Genomic DNA, 19,104 nt, shown 5'->3' with positions numbered 1-19,104 from the left:
GATTTTCTTGCATCGAATTTTGATTTCCCCATAGTAGCACAAGTGAGAGGATAAATTGAAGCTTGAAAAAAAAATTTCCAATTCAATTCAGAGAACAATAAATTTCGCCCTTTTATATTGTTCGCACCGATGTTTTGTATAATCTCATTAAAAACCACCCGGTCACTGAACACGCTTCATTCGGGTTGTAATGCGAATCCCCCATGGTAAACCCTCTTAAATCCTTCGATCATTCTCCGATAAAATGTCAAAGAATGAAAAATTTATCGTATACGTCGGTCCAAGTTAGGCGAAGAATTATCGGGATTTCCCTGTCTGTCCTCAGTTTTTTTTTTTTTTTTCCCCTCCAAGTACATATTCATTTCAATTTAGTGTTATTTTACATCGGAATCCGGTTGATTAGGTCGTAAACTATTTTCTGAGAACTTCGATTCGAATTGAATATGAGCTTCTGATGAGGAGAATATTTATGATCATAATAGCGGCAACAACAACGTTTATATTCATTTTAATTATGGTAATTCTTCAGTATAAATTCACGGCGTTAGGGCGGAGAATAATATGTATGGGGAGGTGGGCGAAACGGGGTAGCGGGGCAAAATGGGGCCAAAAATTTTGTCAATATTTGTTTCAGAATGATCGAAAAGGACTTCAAACTTCACTCTGGATTCTGAAAATTCTTTTTTTTTTTTTTTTATAACTGATATCATTTTTTTTCATAAATAATCTTTCTCATTTACTTCAAATACAAATAGATGAAAGAATTTTCATCATATTTAAGTTTCACAAAGCTCGGGCTTTCCTTAAGCCACTCATTTTGCCCCGCCCGCCCCTATATATATATTTTTCCCAACCTTTCATGCAGTTAAAAATTTCACCTCTCGTTTTTTAAAACTGTGAATTTTCATAATATTTGCTTTATATCATTCATCCCGAAGCATTCAATTAATAGGTTGCGTATGCCTGTGCGTTGCGTCGGTTCATTATTATACTTTGCCGATAAATCAAAGTATAAGTTTCCAAGTTGTAGTCTTCCACGTGACATCAAATTGATTCGCCAAAGTTCCTCGCCCCTGCAGCACTAATTATCGTATGAAGATATATTATTTAACTACACAGTATATTTGACTATCTAATTTATTTACGAGTTGCAAAGTTCTATATATTATTTTGTACATCTGAATTCGGAATGAATAATAATTATCATCGTTACGTCACGTTGATATTAGCTTCGTTTCAGAATCGACTCGAAATATTTTTTCCACGTAGTAATCAATAATTTTATTAATATTTGGTATGGAATATCGATGGCCGATCCCCCGGTTGCGGTTTTCTCCGACCGTTTTCGACCCATGAATTTTCGAAAACTCAGAACAGTTACTTTTGAACGCGGAGTTTCCGTTTTCCCTCTTCGAACATCGGCGACTTGGTATTATATATATTCTACATTCAAATTCAAACATCTATTTGCAAATTTCCGTCCTTACATACAGTTGCCTCGACAACGTCAACTTCTTACTTACGGATTAAATTGTTTATTTAGTAATCACGGATTCGGATTCACTTTCTGGATTCTCTCTTTCATCCTCCGGATTGACGTCGATGGTATTTATCGTAATTTTATTCTTTGTCTCGTTTTGTTTCATTCGGTTATTTTCGTGATTGACAACACTTCGAATGAGGCGTTTCATTAGGACTAGGTATGGACCGCTATAATTTTATTGGTATGTGTTTTGTCGAGTTGCGGGGTGAGAGGGTTGGGCGTTTGGGTGGTCCTATAAGTTGACGTATATTAGCATCTGAACAAGACTAGAATTTGCATGCAAATTGTTTTACCAACGTTTGTCGAAAGGGGTACCTTGGAATACTACATCTCTAGTATATCTGTATACACTTTTCCACTACATAGGTATATCTACGTAACAATAGTGCCATAGCCGTGGAATTTTATATCGCTCGATGACAGCGTATTGACGTCTATTCGAAACGCGATAGCGCCGCTAAGTTCAACAATAAGACGCATCATTAATGCGGATGAGATTTATATTATACGACAGAGATATGCGAGACTAATTTTGTGAAACAAATTATATTTTCCAACATAGTAGCAAAAAAAAAAAATTCATTAGCGTGAATCTACAGCGTTGCGAAATATGCTTTATAAAACTATAATAAAAGTATAATATCATTGCAATAGCTGAGTAAGAAAGTAAGGAATTGTATTTCGAATAACAAAGCCTGATGGTTTTGATAATATCCTGTCATGACATCGTGAAATAAATCAACTTATTATTACTCTAGCCGCGGAACGTATATGACATCAAAATCTCCACGGCGTTTTCCTACGCTATATCCGTTCCCCTATCGGTGTGGAGAGATTGCAACTGTCCGTGATGGAAAAAAAAGAAAACGTATAAATAATGTACGAGAGTCGAGCGATCGGGGCTTCCTCTAGTTTTGGGTCACGCGTTAACACTCCCTCTTTTAACCCACGTTGCTCTTATTCAATCCGTCCTCATCCTCAATTTCATTCGTCCGCCAACCTTCTTCTACTCTAAACCTTTGAACCTCCCCCTTTCCTTCCAAGAGGTGAATCTTCAATTTTTCAACGCATCATTCATGATGCGTATTAGAAAAACGCAACCTAGCGTAGCATGCTTTGAATATTTTATCCTCAGAGGAAAAGGGGGTAAGAATCAAATGTGCAATCCTTTCGCCAACATTGGATACCAGCTTTGTTGGAATCATTTATGAACGGCGACTCGGACGTTCACGCAGATAATATTAATAATCGGGATGATTGATTTTCGTCATTTTTATTCAGACTGAAACAGAAAACAAGTTTAGTTACTTTTATGATCTATAACTTAGGTACTCGCGAACTTCCTTATATTCATCTTCATATCCAGTCACGGTAATTTTTCTTTTTTTTCTTTCCTGCACACATCTCGTCGCCTCGATATAGAGGATATAAAAGCGACGGGAATTTCACGTTCGTCTCGCTTCTCGCCATACTTTCCCCCAGAGAGTTACTGACAACTGGAGACCCGACATTCGTAGCCCTCCGCGTACATTCAACGACCTATCCAGGCTGACTCTTCGTTCGCGATACTTATGGCCATTATCCTTTTCAAATTAAATCATTTCTCCCTTAAAGGTGATATTCCTTCCATTCTAGGGAATAATATAATTATGGGCCGCAGGCATTTTTTAGGTAAGGGAACAATAATAATAACGAAGTGAAAAAGGATAAGGGTGGCGGAGCCGGGTTCGACGAGGAGCGAAAAACCCGTCGGGTTTTGAAATCGAGTCACAGGTTTCGAGTAGGCATAAAAAATGTTAGAAAACTTTTCTCGTTATGTCAAACGATTGGATTTTTCTAAATCAGAGTATTTATTTCAAAGGAATACCGTGTAATACGAATCCTTAAGAAAATCATACCGTATCAGATTAGTTCTGGAAACGAATGATTTTGTAGGTTTTTATAGATTATAGTTTCGGTCGATTCTCGTATAGAAAATGATGGAATTTCTACATTATCGGACCGAGGAAGCCACACAACCAATCAGAATTAGATCTGTGGAAACCGAGCTTAGATATTCTGACCAATTATAATTGAAGGGTCTCCTTTGCTTCACAGACGTCGCTCTTTAGTGACGTTGAATCTTGAATCTAATTGAAACCTAGGCGATTCAAAGGAAACGATCTCCTCGAGACCGCTGAGATCAATCTCATGTATTACCCATACCCTTTATATTATTCCGAAAACATCCCATTCAACGTAGCAGCGTAGATATATTGAACGTCTATGGTAGCAGCCATTTTCACGAACTGCTCCACCTTATCCATTTAAATGTAAGCTGCATTTGTACCTGATAACTATATACAATCAACATGAAAGAATATCGGAACAGTTGCTAAAAAAAAACGTCTGCTAAAGCGAAGGACCTTCAATTTTTGGTTTAAAAAAATTGTTTGAGAATCTCCGATGAAAAAAAAATAAATTTACCCTATTGTAATTTACCGTAACGTGCAGTTGACGTGTATGTATGTATTACGCGATGTAATTTATGTAATCGAAAAAAGCTGCGCTCTTGTGACTTGGAAGACGGTCTTTTTCTACCGGCTTGTTTGTACCTCATTTGGAGGAATACGCTTAGTTATTGGATTGGGAGGGAAACAAATGGCGTGCTCAACCTGCTTGATTGTACAATGATGAAAAAATTCTCAGGTTTGTTAACTCGGAATTGAGAACAATGAAATTCAAAATTTCGTCTTCTCAAAATTGTTGAGGGACCATTTGAGGTTGATATATTTGTTAAAAATTTCAACCATGAACCAGACATTTAAAAATAGAATAAAATTAGGGGTGAGAACTTTGATAAATTAAAAAAAAATTTCAAAATTATCAAGCAACCTCGAAATAAGTTTTTTCAAGCTTCAGTTTCCGCGATATTCATTTTCTGACCGTAGGCAACCAAATTGTTGGGTGGGACCATGTGATAAATAAAAGTATGTATTTTCATTTTTCTTTTTTTTTTTTTAGAATACCATGGTGAATTATTTGAACAAACATCCCCATAATTTTTCTCGCTGTGATAAGTAGCTGGAAGCGGTTTATGTATGTATATCGCAGCTTCTGAGCTGAGGAACTTGATCTCTGGAAATTTCTACGAAAGCAGCGGAGTCTGTCGGCTGAGATAACGAGATCATCGTTTCACATGTGACTGATTCTCCGTTCAAAATTAGCTTAATTCATCCACTACGTCAATTACCGAGTTGAGGAGTCATTATCGAGTGAGTTACACATAGGTACAAATATTATATTCATACCCATCCATCCAACCTCGATTGTCATTACGAGGTGATGAAATGATATGGTTGGGAAGGAAACATCAATCGTTTGTTTCAAGTTGTCATGTCACAAGCGACGAGAAAATGATCCGAGAAATAGGCCTGAGTGAGAGATGAAGGAGAGGCGAGAAAGGTCGCTTTGCTCGATTGATCGTTGGTATTTAGGAAACGATTCCGAGTTGAGAATTTTCGCATTATTTTTAGCAACCTTCGTAATCGGATATCACGCTATATGTACGTATAACGTTTTTCAGGGCTTCTGATAGTCCATTAGGATTCGCCAATATAATAAGATTCATCGATCGTTTTATCGTCTCGTCGGATCCTAGCTTACTCTCGTCTTTACGAAACGAATGAATGCAAATCATTGAGAGAAACGTACGCGGAGATGTTTGAATCGCTATTTTCATTACTTTTTTTTTCTCTTTTCTTTCGCGTCGACTTCGTGCGAAAATTGTCCTCATACGAGTACACATACAGTTGTTACAAATCGCTGTTCAACGAATCATGGAAAACGCTCGCCTTATTTTGTCTCCTCGAGACAAAATCGAGTGCCGTATCTCCTGATTGGACGCTTTGAGCTATCTTCGAGTGACTTTACAAGCGAATAACGAGTTCGACTTTTTACACACTGTATGCCCCGTGTGTCTCATTGCCAGTCAGAATTTTCCGTGCAATCAATATTTTGGTAACAAACATTTCTTCGAATAACTTTATGTGGGTACAGTTTCGAAACTCCCATCGCAACGTGTTCATCTTGCGACATAAATTCTACCAGATTGTCCAACATTTTATGCTTCATTCACACGCTATTGAAATAAAAAACGAGAATAAAAAATAAAAACATCTTTATTCAGCTGTTGGCCCGGATTTCGTGATATAATCTTTCGCGTATCGATCCCCCGGGGTACCGCGAAGTGCATAAAAATTCAAACAGCGCATGTATACCTCATTCTAAATACCGTGAAACGAGATACGTCGGTTGAAAAAACATTAAAAGAGAAAAAATGAACGCAACGTTGTCCCGATATTACATTATTCATTCGTGTTTTCGAAAGTCCTCGATTATAATTCATTTTTCCCTGAGTACATCTTAATAATTTTTTCACAAACTGCGCGATCCCAAACTCGAGAGAAAATTGAACGAAATAAAAGTGACGAGTCGCATACAATTATTCAACACCAATTACCTCTGACGCACTTTATATACTAGAATGATTCTCCTCGTTATATTCGCACTATCGGTTCAACTTCGCGCTGACGTTGATCTCACGTAAAATTGATTTCTACAATTTACCGATGTTCGCTACATCGTGACTAAAATATCCGTCGCGTTAGGTATCACTTTTAGCGAAATTATATGTGTAATATACCTGACAGCTAGACGAATGTAGACGTATCGTGTGACTCCTATATCACGAACGTTAGCTAGGCGATGCACGCTAATGAGGTACGTATTGTGCAATGCTATTGTGAGAAATATTTGTCACTCCTTCTCGTCATTCCCGAGGGAAGGTCGAGAGGTGAGGTTATTCTGCGTCGATTCAATGCCCTCGCAGATTCCATTACCCGAGGATCGAACCTCCCCCCTCCCCCGTCCCCCGTCCCCCGTCCCCCTTCGCCTCGCAAGCACAGTTTGACGCTATGCCCCTAAGTAGACTATAGATACGTAGGTTGGGTTAGACGAGCACTTCCGATACATACATATACTTGTGACTAAAAGCTCCCGTACGATTCGTTTTCAGCGTCATAAACTTTGCCGCTGCTGCCGCTTCTGCTGTATGTTGCTCAAACGATTCGAAACGAGCTTTTGTATTTGTAAAAAGCGCGCGAGACGCGAAGTGGTACGAACGCGAAGTGTACTCATGATAGTGTTGCCAAGGCGTTCTCTGAGGTTTATTTGATGTCCGATAAGACGCATCAATTTGCTTTTTCCGAGTGTATAATTCATAACGAATTACACTCGCACTCTATGTACACGCCAGCCGAACATGGAACGGTAGAATTCGTCGATGGAGAGTTCGATATCGTCAGTGCTTTTTCAAAACCTTACGATAAAATTAACAAGGAATTTTCGGACTGAACGCAGTTAAAACTTTTCCACCGTATCCTCTACCATTGACGTCGTATTTTCCAATTTGGATCGATCGTTTTTGATTCGCATCTGTGATTCTGATTGCAATTGCTCGGTGAGGAAAAATCGTAAGACTGTTCACCATTGGAGAGAAGAAAATAAAAGAGTAAACTCAACAAAAGTACAGCTTGAATTTACTAAAGCTAACAAAACGTAATTCGCGGGACCTAATTCTGAATATTTATACATAATAAATCTATCATCCTAATATTCAAAGATAACAACATATCTTTGTATATTTTTCTACATCTGGATTATTAAAATAGTAATACGGACGTTAATATTTCATCCATGAGTTACGCAATGCCTAATATATCTTAATAGTGAAAATATTTATACACTATACATCGTATCGGTGGTAAAAGTCGGTGATTAATCGGCCTCATTTATCATCGAACGTTTCCTCTTTTTTTACCTTTCGCTCTCTTTCTATCTCTATTTTCACCATGCACCGTTAGTTCTGCGCCATATGTGCGTTGAATTAATCGTAAAACTAAAGCTTGTAAAATAATAATAATGACTACTCTTGAGGCCTTGGAACGATCCACGTTAATCTGTCAATTTTAAAACAAATAATTCATCCGAATTGACCAAGAATTGTAAAAAATAACGAAACAATAAAAGGTAACGACTGCGACATCATGATGAAGTGCGACGAAAGGAAGCGCGAACTTTTCTCGCGTAGAGCTTGCAGTGAAAGTGGACCGCATCCTGGTATCCAGGGAACAGGACCGGGAGCGCAGGGACATCTTTGGGGTAGCAAACGGAATCAAGGGAGAACTTCAGCACCCGTTGTCGGAAACGCGCGACCCGCGATTATTCTAAGGACAAGAAGAAGTTGGCCGGTCGCTCCGAGTCACTGTAGAAGGTAAGTGAACTATACGTGATTTTTAGCTTCCGGATCGCCGGATGTCCGAAGGGAAGACCTCCAAAAAGCTAGAAGCAAAACGTTGGCGGAATCGAACGAATTGCACTTGAGAATTTGTCGCTAGTTTCGTTTCTAATTAGTCGCCAGAACTTTGATTTCGTTGCCCCAACCGATTACTCGCAATCAGAAGCGAACTTGATGATAACTTTATATCGAGTTAGCGGAAATAATGCAAGAACGACGAGCGTCGCGGATCGCGACCACTTTCGCGCGAATCTCACGGTGTGGAAGAAGTGAAATAATTGTTACAGCAGGTTTGTCGCGGACAAAACTACGTACCTAAATTACGCCAGCTTGAAACTTGAGTTTTGCGCATAACTTTATTGGGGAAAAAAAAATAATCGTTCCATTCCCACGAGACCTGCAAAAAAAACTGTCCATCTGCGAATGGTAGGGATAGAAGGGAAAGGACCGCTGATTTGATTTTCTTCATTTTCGGAAAAGCTCCGTCAAAATTTGCTGCGAAGAAAAAAATTAGGCCACGATCAGATGAATCGATGTTTGAAATTTCATGTTTCGGAGAACCGAGCACAGATAATTTCATCGGGAGAAACACGCAATTATCTCCGCTCGTTTAATTATTCATGTTTGTAGAAAGAAGGAGAAGAAGAATAAAAAAAAAAAAACTCTCGTGATATACAATTAAGGAGATTTGAAACACAGTTCTAAATTCTGGCTGAACTTCTGCAAGATTCTGCAGAGGCTCTCCTGATGCTCGAGGGAATCTGCGACATACCCTCAGCGTAGTTTTAATAAGATTTTCAAGATCGAATTACGCGAGTTTTGAGAGCTGTTGTTATACTACTTTACGTGCGTATACCCTAAACAGTTATTGCTGTGCAAAATTTGATCGTCATTGAAGGAAGAAATTTAATGAAAAGGCGAGCCTTTTGGTAATTCGAATGAACTGCTTTTGTAAAACAATACGCTAACCTGTTATAAGTATAACCTGACCCCATCACACATTTATAACAATCCCCTGTGATTCTTGGTATATTTACGTTGTATGTTGTATACGTACGTATTAGTAGTCCAAGTTTCTACCGTGGGAAACTTCCATATTGCCTCTATAACTAAACAGCTGTAATAAATTTAATACCGTGCATCTTATACCTTCATCTGGTATATGGTTTTACTTCAACGTGAAAAATAGTTCGTAGAATTTTCAAATTTATGCCAAACTAATCCTTCGGATACTGCGCGATCAAAAACACCCATAAAATTCTGGTTATCAAGCATATTACACATTCGTCTCTCTTTTTTATTTTAATTTTCTTTTTTTGCTCTCCGTTCAACTCCAGACCTATTCAAAATATCGGGGGAGTTTCAACCGCTCCTGTTGCGACGGTGATGAAAATATCTCGAGTAAATAGCTTCATCTCTGTTTTCGTTATCTGCAAAGTGAAAACTAGGAGACGAAAAATATATTTAAAAAAATTAAAAAAAATTACAAACCATCCACTTATCTGAAAAGGACGAATTCTGCTTGGAAGTAGTTTTTTGAACGAAAATATAAAAAAAAGAGAAGGGGTTTCCTCTTGAAGGAGAAAGTATCATCCCGAAAAAAGCTCTTCGGGTACAAAAGTAATCGCCAAGTACATCAACTTTTCCAAATATTTTTTTTTCCATTGTTTTTCACCGTTTCTTATCTTTCCAGTACGGCTAGGCGTCATGCATTTTGTGTACTTGTTACAAATGATTGATTGAACAAACAAATTTTTTATTGACTGTAAAAAAAAATATAATTCGTTAACTATATAGTGAACATCTGGTTTTGCTGGTCATCGATAAATATTGCCTATAGATATCTCGCGACGTGTTTTCCTTGATCAGAACACTCGGACAAGCATTCAGGAGTTGGACAAGTTCAAATATCATCCATCAATCATATAGATTGATCCGCACACTTTTTATGCTCCCATCACGCATAACAATGTCTAGTTTCACGCAGATCATACCTCACATTTCAAACATTTTCATCTGCAGCGTAAATAGACACGTGGTTTTCTTTTATTTCCATGTATTGTTTTTTTCAACCAGGCACGGTTGCACATTCGGTTACTATAATTATAAAATAATCGCGATTACTTGATCGGTAAGTGCAACGAAATGGTAATTATTTTCGCCCTTTTTTTTATCGATATTATAATATAGTCGATAGTTGAAGTGATCTTGAGAGGATTCCAGTTGATGTGGTTCGTTATGCTTACTTAATTGCGTTGAGTTATAGACCCAACTCACGTATATCACTTGACTGTTATCACGTCGAGTTACAAAATCGCTTCGTAACGCAAGTTTTAATAGGATTTATCTACCTCCGGTATTACTTGACGTCGTCGAACGCGGTTCGCTAAGCTTTCCTTTGCACTTTATTGTTGAAAAAGTTCGGACGTAATAGCCGATGTCCTCCTTTTATTTAACTTTATTCTTAGCCGTCCGGAACACATCGAACGTTCTCTTTAAGAGAACTTTAGGCCGTGTCATCGATTCGTTTCTTCAAACGAGGCACTTCGTCTCGTGGTCAAGTCGATTGAATGAGATCGGATATAAAAAAATTGCGTATTGCTCGCATGGATTTATAGTTTTTCTATCCGATGCCACGATATTCAAGCTTTTTCCCTCTCGTTTTTGATACTACAACTTGAGTGCTTCACTTTTTTCTTCGAACTGGGTCTTTAGGCGGAATTCTTGATTACTAGCTGCAATAGTGCACTGCGCGGTGTAATTTAGGTATAGAAATTTTCGTATCTATGAATTTGTGATTCAAGCCGTTGAGCTCAGAATTTAGCAGTTTTTAATCCCACGAGTTTTCGAGAGGATAGAAACATTGGGGATTATTAAAGGAATTATGTGATATATCGCGTTGGGCGTATTATCGAGAATTCATTGGTTCTCATATAATAGCTGCTGTTCTGGGGTGAATCAATATCCTTACATAATATATCTATATTTCCTATGGTAACGCAAAAACCGCATGGAAAGAAAGTTCGATTTTTATTTTCCTCTTGGTACTCTGATATTGCCGATTATGGAATTTAATTTGTACATCCGCAAGCTGGATTAAAATTTTTTTCTGTTCATAACTTTCATATTTTTCGTAAACGGATGATCACTTGTGGATTTAAAATATAACACTGCATAATATGAAAGCGATTCTTATTGTGTTTTTTTCGAGAAAAAACTGATGCAGATCGACGAATTCTGCGGTAGCGATTTTTTCAGAAATTCTTAACCACAAAAAAGAAAAAAAATTGGTGCAAAACTACAGCTTCCTACATCGATCCCGAGGAATAATTCTGCTCAAAAAACGCGTTGCTCTGGTTCTAGCAATTCTTAAATACCAAGAGGCGACCGAAAAATCTGTAATTATTCCGTACAATCAGAAATAAGTGAACATTCACGAATATTATTATTAATTTTCATAATTAATTCCTCCGTAATAATTCCTGGAAAACTCCGGTGCCCCGAAATTCGGTGGGGCCACGCCGGTTTCACGGTTCCTATCCGGTTAGACCCTTTATGATACATCGATGGAATTACAAAAATTAACAGGTACGTGATTTGACGTCGTGTGGTGTGGAGCGAGGTATTCGCCAATTCACGTTAATTAATTGGGTTATCGTCGTGTGATTCATTATCAGTTTTTCCGTTCTCTGATTCTCGTCGACAGCAATTCACAGTCAAACTGTAACTGATGGCAATATTTACGCTGTATATTATAATTTATCGGGTATATTTCTTTCGTTGAATAACACCAATTTGTGTCGACCTGTATTAATAACTTGGCAAACAATTGAAAGGAATCAAAAAAAAAAATATATGAAAGTTCATTTGAATTGTGACCAATGGAGGCATATTTATGATTTTTTCAGTTATTACTATTTTGTATCGCGATTTTTCTTTCCGACCCCTTTCGCTGTTGAAGAATTCAACGATTCGGTAATGCCATTGGATTATAAATTAAAGACATTTATCACAAGCGGACAAAATTCGTTTTGCGGAATTGAATAGATTCATTTTTCCATATTTATAGATAAACGTGAATTATCGTTCGCGTATTATGGGTTCAGGTATAACTGGAAGTCAGCCAAATTCTTTCGACCATCCTCTTATTCGCGCGATACATGAATATCCATTTGAGACCACCTTCTATACGTTATTCCGTACATTTGCGATTTACCGTGGGTTGGATCAGATTATGACCAACCTGAATTCGGGTCTTGAAAATCCTGTGGCTTGTTGCGGTCGAAATTCCCGAAGTTGGATAAAGCTCGTGATCTCGACGTTTCGGAAGCATCTTTGTACACATAATATTCGTAAACTCATCCCCGTTAATCGTCATAAAATGTGAGTGGGAATTAACGAAAGTAGGATAAACTCTCGGAGGTGCGGGTAATAGAGTTTTTCAATTTTATGCTCATGTTGTTTTATAGAGGTACGTTTCGAAACCTGAAAGCAAATTCTTGTCAACACCCTTCCCACCGCAAACGGTTCGAAAATCATCCATGTCCGAATAATTATTGAGCGAGTTGAGTGATCGGACCAAAGTAGAGGGTCAAGGAAGAGTGTACAAAAATTTCTGAACCTAAGAATTTTATTCGTATATGTGGTATAGGTGAATTTTGCATCGTGTCATATTGAGATAGTTGCAGAGCTTGAAAATGCTAACATACTTTAACTCGAAAGGAACGATTCATTTTCTGCACTTCTGCAGGAAAATCTCAACTATAATTGCAAACTTTATTGGCGCATAAAAGTCACCGGTAGAATCGACAGTGGCAACTTTACGGTTGAATTCTCATGTCTCCGCGAACGTTCACGTTCCTAAAAAATTTCAGCCACATCGATCAATCCGAAGAAACACGGGGCGATAATTCTCACCTCTTTCTCATGCATAAAACAGTCCCCTGGAAAGTTTAAGTAAGTTTTATTTCCTCTCATCGATTCATTTTTTTTATCGTGTTTAAACAAGAGAAAATCCTATTCGAGGTGTATGACGCAGTTACGGTCACGACTGTCCACAAAGAGCTTTTTCTGCGAAATTAGGACAGGGTTTTTTTTAAACTTGCATTTATTCGGTTTTTTATTTTGTCCATCAACGGTATGCAAATATCTACATAAATATATTCAATGGGACAAATTTCGAACGAAGTTGACGTCGTTGCGAGTTATATGCGCAAGATGTTATACGTGACTTGTTAAAGAGAATCTCTTACTCGAACTGCCATTAGGAAATTAGGTAGTAAGGCATCACTTTACTGATTTGGTGATTCCCTCGGGTGAAACCGACGTTCTTATACACCCGTATGCACGTGTATGAATACATCCCTATAGTTTGTCAGGTCGTCAGAGCATACGTTGGAGCTTGGTCGACTCTGTTGTATTTTTTAAGAATTACTCCGTCTAGAGACCGCAAGTTTAGAGCTATTAATCTATTACGATGTGCATATGGGTTTGGGTTTTTTTTTGTTGCGAAAAGTTACGGTTCTAATCGATAATTTTGATTTGTTTAATGACTCAATCCTTTCATCCCTTTCCCAGGTATTGAATAAATTTATCGGAATTCTCGGCTTAATTAGGAGATTGAGAAAATATTTAATTTTTTTGGATTGTTTTAATTTCTAGAAATACGCGCAAGGCAGGTTTTTTCTCGCTACTGATCAACGCATTTTTAAATGAAAGAATAAATTAACGAATTCGCGGAGTTTCGTTGACTTTGATTGAGGCAATTTTTATGTCTGAATTCCGTTGAAGTTTTCAGGGATACGCCTTTGTGGCTGCAAACAAGCCTTACGGGCGCTTCGGCCTTTTCGCCCTTGATATGCTAAAAGTTCAGGGATCATCGCGATGAACTCAAGAGCAACATTCATGAACTCTGGATCACCGGTCTGCCCCATTCGTTTTATTTATGTTCTCCACAAAATGTGAAAATGTTGCAATACTATGAACTTGGCTGTTTCTAGGGCATTATTGAAAATGCGTGAAATATCTTTGGCATGTTCCGTAATTGTGGAATGTAAAAATTCCGAAAGAAATTCATTCAAATTTTCCGAACATTCTGCACGGGATCCGCAATTTTACGATTAATTTGGCGGACGAAGGGTTCCATCACTTGATGAAGGGCACGAACGGGTTTTACTCCATTGTTATACTGACCTGGTGAATGGAAAATCCATGTAGGCTTATTAAATATTCTGTTGCAGTAATGGCTCGAATAGGGAGGAGCGTACCTATATTTGATAAGTCATTACACATTGATCTGTTAACGACTGTTGTTTCTCTCTCTTTTTTGTTATCTCATTATTTCAAATGTCATCGATCTTCGATATCGCGCTGCGTGACTGTAGCCATCTGACCACACGACTGGTACTTGGCAACAGTTTTACTGGTGGTGATAAAATAATGAGGTCGACGAAAGATGAAAGAAGAATAAAAAAAAAATAAAAAAAAAACCTCGTGGTGAATCAGCTCGAAGTTATATAAACTCGGAGGGGTGCAAATTTGTCCTTTGGAATGAAATCAACAACGCTATATCTCTCGAAGTACGGAACATTTTAGTTTCTCGAAACAACACTCGAGAATATCCCTCTGGTGAACTTTGCACTCATCGTCGGATTTTTACCGAAACGCGTACCCTCCTCCGTGATTTTCCTGTAAATTTTACCTCATGTAGGTACGTTCGTGGTGAACCATAGCCGTATACTCGTAATATAGGTACAGCCGATTCGACAAACCGGCCTATCGTCTTTTATACGAAAAGTTCCACCTCTGGTCATGTCTTTCTAACGTACCCATTGAACACATTCTCACTCCTAGTCGTCGTGTATTCGCAGCTTTCAGATATTCTTCGACTTTTCCGCGATCAGGGAGTCCGATGTATGCATATATGCATGAAGGATTCCATGCAGAATCAAAGCCTCCATTACCATCACCTGCCGAGATGCGATCTTGATTTTATACCGTACGCGTAGTTTTGCATTCTAAAAAGCAGAAGATCGTACATAAAAGTATTCCAACCTTTCACTCTAATCCCCACGACAACTGTAAAGTTCATGCGGATATATCGAGACTATGGTAATCAAGATAACCTTTTTCTTTTCACCTTTGCACATGATGCCGTCGAATGACGTCGACTAACTAACTTTGCGAACTATTATACCGCTACCGTGTTCGTGGTAAAAAATAATGATGAAAGAAAAGACAAAAAAAAAAAAAAAATACGTAAATTTCCGACTATTATTAACAGGATTAGCAGAAATTTAACACGAGATAAAAGATTAAAATAATGATAATAATAATAATAATAATAATTGGATAAAAAAAACTCACTCAATTATTTTCCACGCTGTTATATTCAACACAAAAGGGATTCTACAAAACTAGTTCACCGCTGCTGCTGCTGCTGTTGCTGCTACTGCTGCAGCGATGCTAGGAAATATACGTATAGATGAATTACCTCTCCTCAGGCAGTCAGGCACGAACCACTTTACCGTGTATTAACCTTTCCGTACTACCAGGGGAGGTATTGACCCCAAAAAACTCGAATGAGATCGATTCAGATGTAGACAAGACATTTACTGGGGGGAAAAAACGGGGTTTATATTCCTGTTACACGGCGAATAGTAAGGACATTGTACGATCCACGTGATACGTGAATAAAAGGAGATGAAAAAAAAAAGAAAAGAGGAGTCTCGTGATCGTCGCAAGTGGGATGGGTATGGGTAGCGGAAGATTCTCCTTCGAGTCACTTCGGAGTGCCAAGTGAGACAATTGACGAAGTTAGATTGCCTCCATTCACCCGTCTTGATATTCGCCCCTCCTTCCCTCCTTTGTTTTATTTATTTTTCTTTTCCTTCCTCTCGATATTATTATGTTTCCCATTGTTTTTCTTTCTCTTCATCCCTTTCTCCCCCTCTTTACCGTTATTATCAAACTGTACAAAATGTTATTCCATGCACTAAATTCCGGAGAGTACGTAAAACGTGTCCGAGTATGATTCGCCGCTCTTTTACCATCTGTTCCATGAAAAATTTGCAAAATCTGACATTGGCGAACATCGAAGCTCTTCGTATCACGGTCATTTTGAAATCATCCAATAAAAATCTGAATTTGTACCACTGATTGTTTTTTTTCTTTTCATTCGTGTGAGGATTTTTCAAACTCGCTTAATATATGCTCGTTAAAATTGATGGTGGAATTTTCACTCGTGCGAAATCTGCATCGATTGTCATTCTCATCACGGTCATCAGGCTTTACGCGCAGGTATAAAGATGTCGAACGTAGTACATCCCAAAACCGATATCCCTCGACATCGGTGTCGTTATCGATAGGTATATCGTGCCTAACCGATGAATCTTATTACCATCTTCTTATTTTCTTTTTTTCTCTCTTATTTTCTTGCTAATTTATCGACGTGTCGCACGTGTTAATCACCTATTTAAATAATTGGGTAGAGGCCATCAATTTTGCGTTGCATCGAGCTGCGATTTAAACCAGATACAATGGCTCATTGTCACGACTGACTGAACTAACTGGTTGATATTCCGCACCGTCGTATTACGGGTATACATGCAAAACCACTTTGGCGATTCACTCTGCTTTCATTTCCATTATATTTCCTCATCCTTCTCCCCGTCATTTTGATAATAACCTTTGAAGTTCTTACACCCGGTCTTGACGCTCTTTGATCCCGAATATTCTCCATTAAACTTATTCTAGCCGTATACGTGGACGGAATCCACATACCTTTGATGTAGAATGATTTTGCAGGTGCAATCGACGCGCCTCTGTACAATATCTTATTTCAAATTTCAACAACTCCGCCGGATGCAGAAAATGACTCCCACCGGTACTTACCTTTCGGTACGATCTTCGATGATGAGACGTTGTGTTGAATAATCTTGTTTTTCCTAAGTCTGAACGTTCGCTGAGTTCTTTGGAATTCCTATTCATAGATTAAAAAACAAAAGAACAATAAAAAATAACGTATTCGAAAGTATCGAAGTATCATACGTTCAGTTTCGTTAGGTCAGGTTAAATGTCTGCAATGCAGTAAGTAGCTGATATCGATCAGTCTTAAGGAAGCTCATAATACTATATGGTCTGACGACTGTAACGAAGATAAAACATTAATTCGTAGCATTCTCTTAATTGTTACATTTTTTCTCCCTGTGCAAACGCAGCCGGTTTTGAAAGACCTCAGTCTAGTAATATAATAAATTGAATGAAAAATGAGCGATCAAATTGTATGCAATTTTGACGAATTCAGGTCATGACGTAACGGTTGGGTGAATTAACTTCATTTTTGATGCAATGATGAGTATTATGCCGACCCTTATTCCATACTGATCGTGGACCACGGCAAGAATGTTAACCTACAGAGTATCTCAGAGGTTTCCGTAACCCGACGCCGACCTTAAGGTCGGTCTTTGATTTATTTAATCACCAATTACAGACGTAGAGCGGTTTGGATTTGTAAAAGCAGAGTATACGAGAAAACTTCATCCCTCCTCTTCATCTCGCACTAATTTAACTTGTATTAATATTAAATTTGTATAATTACGTAATCGCGTGGGTAACATTACCATTCAAATCCCGTAACTTCACATACTCAGAAATACGTTACGCAATGAAATATATAAACCGTAATTAAGTTAATGGTCGCAACACTTAACCCGGAAAACGTACGAAATATCGCCACGTTGGAAGAAAATGAAGAAAACCAAGGCGCTCCGTCGTTCTGCTGCGCCACAGGAACTTAGGCGTTTCCACTTTATTCATTTTACTAAAAGGAAGATCAGCTTGCTGTCATGGTATGGCAGCTCGATCTCAACTACTCACCTCGCCCACGCTGCTGCATTATGGGAAAATAAAATTTTTACATACCGCTGTTGCTGCTGCTGCTTCACTAGAGAAAGTGCACTCGCGTTCCCCGTATTTTCCGTTCAGGTATATATGAAACGTGACATGGTGAATTTCGACCATCAAATATTACTACCCTTCGCCATTTACGGTCTTTTTTGTAATCCGAAAGAATTCGACGGATATAATAAATGAAAAAAAGGAGAGGAAAACAACAATGGCAAAATGGAGAAGAGATGTGAATTGACTGAAAAATGACAAAAATACGGGGTGAAAAAGGAAACGGTCACGTGCCTCGGGGCACGGAAGAGAGGACGGACCGTGTGTGTGATAGCGAAAGGATCGTATAAACGCTTTTTGATTGTAATATATCTTTTGCGTGATCTCGTACGCGTGTTTTGTTGTGAATACACGGGCTTCTCGGTTATGGAGCTTTGGAGCTCTTCTGTCACGTTCCACTCAAGCTTTCTAAAGATAATATTGATTTTTGTGCAAAAGGATGCTAACGCACTTTGCAGTGCAGGGAAGAGGGAGAAAAAAATTTCCTTTATATTTATTTTGCTTTATTTATTCCTCCCTTTTTTACTTCCATTTTTTTCTTCGAAAAAATTTTTATCGTTTATATTCACATTTCAAAGGACTCACAGCTGTTTATGTCTCCTACTACTCCCAGGACTCCCAACGCTTTGAATGCCAAATTTTTATCAAAAACTCTCTACGTCTCCTGCCGCCACATCGTATATCATAACATAAATTAAACGCCGCTTTGAAACTTTCGTTTAACACGCCGTTATTCTTTTGGAAAAATCATACTTTTGTAACAACGCCTACAGCTATACCGTTCGATGCATATTCATCCTGCGGCCACTTGAGCACCTTCGTCAGAACGTCTTTCAAACTCCCAATTCGAATAATTCAACAGCTCTTCAATCGTCTCAGGATCATTGCATTATTCTTTTAGGCCGTTTGTACGTTGTGCTGCGCTTTTATTCGCGATATTTTGTACACTTGACACTTTGGTTTGAAAAAATATCGCGTGCTCGTTTGAAAACAAAAATTTGACAATTGGAAAATACTCGGTGCAAAACTTTGACTCACCCCGCCTCCCTTTCGTAGCGTAGGTACTTGAGATCTGAAAACTTTTCCACTTTCTCAGGGGTTTCGTAGCTCAAAGGTTGAGGTACACCTAACGTATTATTGCCGCACACATTCCTACCTTATTATTATACTTCGTTCTTTGCTTCACACAACACGGATAATTTATGTATTTTAATGTGCGTGTTAACAATGCTCGGAGATATCGACGTAAGTTGGACCGGAACAAAAA

At 38.3% G+C, this 19,104-nt stretch overlaps 2 protein-coding genes across 2 annotated transcripts in view; both read left to right on the top strand.

Annotated features, from left to right (window-relative positions):
- The window catches only part of LOC110117339, a 91,262-nt gene that overhangs the window by 29,767 nt on the left and 42,391 nt on the right, over positions 1–19,104 (top strand). The window lies entirely within an intron of this gene.
- Positions 7,615–19,104, top strand: part of LOC105691578 (cAMP-specific 3',5'-cyclic phosphodiesterase) — a 290,405-nt gene continuing 278,915 nt past the window's right edge. The window contains exon 1 of the mRNA XM_025746557.2: positions 7,615–7,856. Within this exon, the coding sequence (XP_025602342.1) occupies positions 7,630–7,856 (227 nt within the window). The 5' untranslated portion in view covers positions 7,615–7,629. The remainder of the gene's footprint in view (positions 7,857–19,104) is intronic.

This window comes from Athalia rosae, chromosome 1 (genome assembly GCF_917208135.1).
Source record: "Athalia rosae chromosome 1, iyAthRosa1.1, whole genome shotgun sequence".
Classification (NCBI taxonomy): Eukaryota; Metazoa; Arthropoda; class Insecta; order Hymenoptera; family Athaliidae; genus Athalia; species Athalia rosae.
Note: the sequence above shows the minus strand (reverse complement) of the source record. Positions and strands in the feature narration are given on the sequence as shown.